This window comes from Rhyacophila brunnea, unplaced genomic scaffold (genome assembly GCF_057557595.1).
Source record: "Rhyacophila brunnea isolate RB1 unplaced genomic scaffold, BYU_Rbru_1.0 scaffold_24, whole genome shotgun sequence".
NCBI lineage: Eukaryota > Metazoa > Arthropoda > Insecta > Trichoptera > Rhyacophilidae > Rhyacophila > Rhyacophila brunnea.
In genome coordinates this window covers 12,625,999-12,633,667 of record NW_028232904.1, presented here as the reverse complement: position 1 = coordinate 12,633,667, position 7,669 = coordinate 12,625,999, and the positions used below count along the sequence as shown (strand labels likewise).

At 35.5% G+C, this 7,669-nt stretch overlaps 1 protein-coding gene across 9 annotated transcripts in view; it reads right to left on the bottom strand.

Moving 5' to 3' along the window:
- Positions 1-1,173: 1,173 nt before the first annotated feature.
- Positions 1,174-7,669, bottom strand: part of hyd (E3 ubiquitin-protein ligase hyd) — an 89,271-nt gene continuing 82,775 nt past the window's right edge. For 8 of the 9 annotated variants that reach the window (XM_085951522.1, XM_085951516.1, XM_085951521.1 and 5 more), the window contains 5 exons: positions 6,006-6,212; positions 5,158-5,305; positions 3,939-4,169; positions 3,401-3,633; positions 1,174-1,637 (listed from right to left, as the gene is read on the bottom strand). In XM_085951522.1, the coding sequence (XP_085807648.1) occupies positions 3,421-3,633; positions 3,939-4,169; positions 5,158-5,305; positions 6,006-6,212 (799 nt within the window). In that variant the 3' untranslated portion in view covers positions 1,174-1,637; positions 3,401-3,420. The remainder of the gene's footprint in view (positions 1,638-3,400; positions 3,634-3,938; positions 4,170-5,157; positions 5,306-6,005; positions 6,213-7,669) is intronic. The other variant, XM_085951517.1, reaches the window with a different exon arrangement.

The window sequence follows — 7,669 nt, the reverse complement described above, 5'->3', positions numbered from 1 at the left end:
CTGTCTATATTGTGTGCCTTAATTATAACTCAATAAATAAGAAAACCATTATTTTCTCCCCTGTATAAAATTATATAAACTGATTTTTTTGTTTAAACACATTCCGTGCTAAGAACACGCCTGGCGTGTGGCCATTAAATACATATACTTTCACTGCTGACCAGTTAATCACCACATTTAATTATCATGCTAATTGCTACACGCCAGGCATGTCTTTAGCACTGACCGAGTTGTGGTAATTAACTACTCAACAGACAATAAATGGTTTTTCAACAAAACGCACATTGAAATAATTTCAATGTTATGTTTTGCATGATGCAGGATTTAAATCCGCATCCAGACTTTGCATATGACATGATATTTCTTAGTTATTGGATTTAAATTGCGGCACACGTTTACTATGCGCTATTAAGAGACAGAAAACATATTGCTCTATTTTTATCACACGGCACAACCGATATGCTACAAGAGGCTGTGTTAATATTTAAACGACTTACGCTACCCTCCCAAGTCCATTTATCATTACATAGAACCAATAAATTAGGCGCACAAATCAACAACCTTCGTAATTTATAACTAGTCTATCAGTCAGATTTTTACACACCGACAATTTCTTACGACATCCATTTCGGACGCGTCAACTCTCAAATTCGAAACATCATTCCTAAAAATAAATACATTTTAATATTCACCGCAAACCAATAGACATTATTTCAATTGTTGATTGCATGTATTAAAGTTTAATCAAACATTTTCTATTGCAATACAATGAAAAATCTATTTAAAAAAAAAAACACAATAAAAAAATTTCATCTAAATTTATATACAAAAAAATATATTATAGAAATTATAATATAAAAAAAAGAATTATGCGATTGTCTAAATATGTATTAATAATATCCAAACATCAAATGTATTATAACATTATATAAAATATGAATACACAGAGAACAATTAATTTGGTATTGACAGCAAAAGTTTGGTTTCTACGTCACGATTAAAATTCAATAGATAAAGCATAACGGAGGTAATGCCATAAGATATTTTTTATCGTGTACAAAAAAAATAGTCCTAATCCATTGAAATTTATTTGTGGTATATTCCCAAAGACTTGCTGTACAGATGCATAATATATGGAAATATTAAACCAGTGTTGCCAAATTTCCAATTCGCGCTATTTATATTATAAATAATAATATTACAATCAATTACAGTGTGCAATAAATCAAAAACATAATATGTTATAATAACACTTTGCCAAACTAAAGAATAAAATAACATTATCTCAGCTAGGGCTGCACTTATAAATATAAATAAACATAAGTGTTAGGGTTTCACAATGCGTTTGACGTTGTTCACAGATTGTATTTAAGCGCACAACTGTCGATTATTCATTTTTAGTCACTCATTTTGAAGCGTCCTTCGTTGGGGTGTAAATAAAAAAATGTACAGTAGTGTTTTAAGAGTCGGTCGATTTTCTCACTAGTTTAAAATTATTTTGGTCTATCAAAGTATCAAAAAATTTCAAAGCCAGGGTTGATTATTATTGATATAGTAAACGTTTCGTTGGGGCTCGCGTTTCGAATTCGACGCAGCTCTTCGAAGAGAATGGTTGTACCAACTGTTGCATCATCTATCTGAAAGAGAAATAATAAAAACAAATTTGAATCCAATCATTTATGTATGCTACCGTAAAGCAGCACCATCAGATTGCCACCTATATTATACCTATATATATATCATGATACAGTAAAACCTCGTTAATACGAATTCCATGGGACCGAAAATCGAAAAAAAATTCGAATTATGAAATGTATGGGGGAAAATTTTGAAAAAAAAAAAATTTTTTCATTTTCATTAATTTCGTTTACGATCATAGATGTGCCTACGAAATTTCCGATTCCGTGTGTGTTAATGGGTCATAAAATGTCAGGATTATTTATATTACCTTCTTAAAATAAGTAATTTATGTTTTAAAAAAAATTTGTCACAATTTTAAATGACTGGCTCATGAAATAATGTATTTTATTACGATTTATTGAATACTTTTGTATGCCAGGACTCTTAAAACATTATGAATTACGAAATTCGAATTAAAGGTATGGTTTTATATGAAAATAATGTTCAAGAGTATTTTTTTTTTGCGAAAATTTCGAATTACGGCGAATTTCGAATTATCCGTGTTCTTATTAACGAGGTTTTACTGTATTATTATGACAGTATCTGACAGGCTGCAGATTTTTAACGACACACGTTGAGTGTAGAGTGAAGCTATTTACTACATTCGCTGTAATAATGATAATTTGTGGCTTAGTATTTCATAAATATTGAAACTGGTGTCACTGTGTGTTTAATTATTCAGATTATGCAAGTCAATCAACAGTGGCTAGTAATAAAAGTCGAAAAAATAACACGCAAAACTTGTATGTGCGGCCTGTCGATCACGGCCTCAGAGAGAAAACTCGCTGAAGACATAAAACCGGTTAACAGAATGATTAAAAGATGTTTGTTTCGGTATAATTTTAGGAGCAACAAGGAGATAGGAGACAGCACCACACAGCCTCTTATGCTTAGAGTGAAGAGGCGACATGGGGCCCGGCTCAATTACGTACTACGGATGCCTCAAGAGAATTTTAACCTGGTTTGCCTATTCTTGAAGTCAACCAGATTATGGCATCTTGGAAAGCTGATAAATACCATCCACAGACTGTATATTGTGGACTTACGGGATGCTGGTGTGTGGTGTGCATATGCATCCAATTAAGGGGTGGACATGGTCGAAGAAGATTTAAGTACTAAGTGGAAAGCCCATCCAAGGATGTATGAAAAAATATCTAAATTATTGTCAATTATTGAGAACTTTATGCGAGCATCTATAATTTATAAACGGGTATGTAAATTTACAAAAACGATTACTAAAGTCACCCTATAAAGTTGGTACCTAACCGTATTATTTTTATTACCACTGCCAAGGAAAATGCCACGCAAATCTAAATTATCATATCGACTGCTTAATCTGCTAACTGCAAACTCCATTTGGGCAAATTGTTCAGGAAGGAGAAAAAACTTGATAATTCAAAATTAATGCTATCGACCAGATGTACGATGCAGATGTCGAGCGGAAGTCGAAGTTCTCCAAGTGACCAAATGGCCAGTGTCTTTGAATAAATCTTTTTCATGCTTTGTAAAATGTTTCCCATTATTACATGCATAATTTCATTGATAACTATTCTTCCGGCGTGTAATTCGAATGACAACAGTGCTATTTTTATTTGTTTTGTTCATCTGTTACCAACTACAGAATAATGTTTTTAAAATGCAACTACACGCTTTATGCTTCAAAATTTCAAAAACGTAATACAATAAGATTCCGAAATAGAATGACAACATTGTAGGTGACCTTGAGTCGGGCGGTATCGATTAAACGAATCCAAAGTTCTTGGTCTTGATGGCGAGCAGAAGCTTGTGGCGCAGCACGGCCCGGCTGCTGTAGAGGGGCACATAAAGGCGGGAGATGCACGTATTGGCCGTGGGGAGGTGCGCGTCGTCCGCTGGCCGGATCGTCACCGACGGCATCGGCTGGAAACCCTCCTCAGACGCCGGCAGGGCGGGAGAGCCCGTCCAGAAGTAAACCTGCAAATTTTATTTTGTCAACATCATGTAACCCATACCAACAAACAAGACGTTAGAATTCAACGGTTAGATCATTGAGAATGAAACTGTGGCAATATTTTATAGAATGCTTATTATGTACACCCTCTGGGAATATCCTGCAAAGACAGAAACGGGATAAACCGATGACAAAAAAAGTTAAATAACTGCAAGACGTAATTACACAATTGGACTTCAGAAGACTAGCATAAGAGAGTACATATTAATTTATATGTACTTAATTATTTACTGTGAAAGTTCAGGTGAATAATATAAAAAGGTCTTACCAAATCCTGTCTTTCGAGATGCGTCATCTTGTCGACAATGGCCCACAGCCACCGCTTGAAGCGCGCCAGTCTGTCTCCGGGCTGACCCGACTCGTCGATGAATGACGTGTACGAGATTAGCACCGACACATTAATGTCGCCCACTCCGTTTAGCAGGAGACGGAGGTCTTCCGCTGTCAGTCCGTCCAGGGCACCTTCCGGTAAAACGTCTAGCACGCCTTGACGCATCGCCTGCAAATGTTCAAACAATGAGTGAATTTATTTTATACTGCTGGTAGAAATAAGATTGAATTGTGTGTTGTAAGGGTAAAGAGACACCATGCTATGAATTTTTGTTTGTATTAGACTTAGATTAGATTTTGCCGGTATTATTTTCTGCTCTGAAATAATGTCGAATTTCAAATTAAAGGTAAGGTTTTATATGAAAATAATGTTCAAGGGACTTATATTTCGCGATAATTTCAAATTACGACAAATTTCGAATTATCTGTGTTCTTATTAACGAGGTTCTACTGTACATCTTTTGTGAACGGTATAATATTATAAAATAAAGCATTCATAAACCATCGATGTGAGATTTAGGGTACCTTGCCCGGATGGATCCCAATTCTTTGCATACTCTTGCGATGAGGTAGCTATCATAGATAATATATGTAAAGTAACTATGCCACTCTGGATATCGTCGGTGTTTTGTAAAAAGGGCGAATCAACCATTTTGGCGAAATCGAGATTTTAATGAAAATACAATATGTACCCCACCCCACTAGCTTTGTTGTGTAAAAACGGCGAATTTTTATCTCCACAGGAAAGTACTCTAAAACGATAATCGACTAAAATTAAATTAATTAAAATTACGAAATAAAAAGAAAATGTGACATATTAGGCCTTTTAAAATATTATATCATAATACCTATTATAATGACAGTATTCTTTCTAAGCTTTATTATAAACTTGTTAGATATTTATAATCATCTACAGGTAAAAAACAAATAAATGTCAAAAGTTAAAAATCCTCCTCCTGTAAAGTAGCATTTTGGTTAATTCACCCTTTTTACAAAACACCGACGATATGTGAGAAAGTATTCACTGTCATATGAATTGACCATAGAGGTATTGACATTCACCTTGATAATTGTCACTCAGGTGTTATTCAATATTAATTTTCAATACGTTTTATAAAATAATTTAGTTAGATTTCCATTATATTAGTAATACTCACGTCAAGGGCCTTTTCTTGCGACCGCACCATGCGATAGTAAGCATATTTCCTAACATAATCGTAAACATTAGCGGCGGTGACTTCCAGGTCGCGCCCGTTGGTCACCAGCTCAATACAGCCTCCACCCTCTTCGCTGCACACTTCCAAACTGGAACATTACATACAAATATATTAGTTTAGGGTTCTGTGTCTAAGAAATGAAAACGGCAACCGCATATTTTTCTCCTAGATATCGGCTTCACCCAAATATTTTTGTATCAAAATTTATGAACCTTATTTTTTTTTTCATAGTCAGGCATTGTCTCATGTTCTGTGGTCTGAATCTCAAGTCATGTAACATGTAAACCTTTCCCGAATGAGTTTCAGCCATACACAAGGCTAGACCGGAGGCTGTTGCATGGATTGATGCCTTGCTGGATCCTTTTTTATCTAATGTCTTATATAATATCTAATACCTTGCATGCCGCGAATAATATGGCAAAAATAAAACATTTAGATCAATTTATGTTTCAAGTGGTAAAAACGAATTCTGTTTCAATTCTGAGTATGCGACGATATTCCCAATATATTTTGTTGTGTGTTCAACATATTTGTAAAATAATTGATTTACATTAGTAAAATCCTGAAATCCCGTTTAAAGCGGGACGTCCAAAGACGTCATTTATGTATGAGCGGCGTTCCGTTCACTGAAAAGTTCGCGTCTTAAGACGTCATTGGCAGCTATCCAGTTAAGAAAATGTTTTTTTGTTACTATTGCCATGATAACATTATAATATATTTCCGAGATAGGATTCTCTAATGAATAATAACATATATCCAACTTGGTCCTAGTGTATTAATATTATTACCTGAAGTTGAGATCGAGTGCGGTGAAAAGAGCCTGCGAGTCCCTACCCTCAGCGTCTAGCACCAGCTGCCGAAGGCTCTCGTAGACCACGGGATCGAAGAAGGCCATGTCGTGGAAGCGCACCGTCCGCCCCAGCAACAATTTCAGTACGTGGCGATTTAAAAACATGGGGCACAGCTCGTTCTGCAGCAAGCACAGACCGATAACTCTGGAACACACAACTTAAACGGTCAGAGATGGACCAATGCTAATTCTGTCATTTGAATTTGGGGGGACATCGATATAATTTGTACAGTAATGTGTGTGGCTTTAAACATACCACATTTGCGTGAGGTTCGATAGTTTACAGACAGAAAACATAATTGCGGGAATGACATTTAAACATTAAGTCGCGATAAGCATAATTCCGCAATGAACGGGCAATTTGAAAAACAAATCTATCTAACATATGAAAATGCCTTTTAAATAAACTTAACGAAATAAGCGTCATACGAGGGTGGGTCAATAATTCCTTAGAAAAAAGCATTAAAACAGTTTTTATTTTTGTATTTTTTTTTATTTCTCAACATAATCTCCTTGGAGCTCAATACACTTGGTTAGACGTTTCTCAATTTTTTTTAAACCGTCAGAAAAATAAGTTTTCGGAAGGTCCTCAAAATAAGCATTTGTCCGATCGATGACTTCTTCATTTGAAAAAAAACGTTGTCCACTTAGCCATTTTTTTAAGTTTGGGAAAAGGAAAAAGTCACTGGGGGCTAAATCTGGCGAATAAGGTGGGTGGTCGACCAATTCGAACTTCAATTCTTCAATTTTAGCCATTGATCGTAAACATGTGTGAACACGGGCATTGTCCTGATGAAAGAGGATTTTTTTCCTGTTTAAATGAGGCCGTTTTTCTTCAATTTTGTTTTTTAGCTGGTCCAATAAAGATGCATAATAATCCCCTGTTATTGTTTTTCCTTTTTCCAAATAGTCAACGAAAATAATTCCACGTGCATCCCAAAATACAGTAGCCATAACCTTACCAGCTGATTTTACGGTTTTCGCCTTCTTTGGACATGGTTCGCCTTTCGCAATCCACTGCTTTGACTGTTCTTTCGTCTCGGGAGTATAGTGGTGTATCCATGTTTCATCTACAGTCACAAAGCGACGAAAAAATTCATCCGGATTGCGTTGCATGAGCGACAACAGGGCTTTAGAGGCCACCACCCTATTGCGTTTATTGTCGACTGTGAGCAAACGCGGCACCCATCTTGCAGAAATTTTTTTCATGCCCAATTTGTCATGTAAAATAGAAATGACGCTACCTTTTGAGATCCCTGTAACTTCAATTATCTCACTCAACTTTAATCTTCGGTCACTTAACACCATATCGTGGATTTTATTGATCATTTCTGGTGTAGTCACCTCTACAGGACGTCCTGAGCGTGGTTCATCCTTTGTTGATGTACGACCACGTTTAAATTCATTTAACCAGTTATAAATAGTTGCAAGTGAAGGAGCAGATATGCCGTGAACTAAATCCAACTCATTTTTTATTTCCTTTGCTGTTAACCCTTTTATATTAAAATGTTTAATTACAGCTCTAAACTCAATTTTCTCCATTTTTGTAAACAAGCAAATTTTTTTTTTAAATGTACGAGAAACACAACCCGACCAATCTGA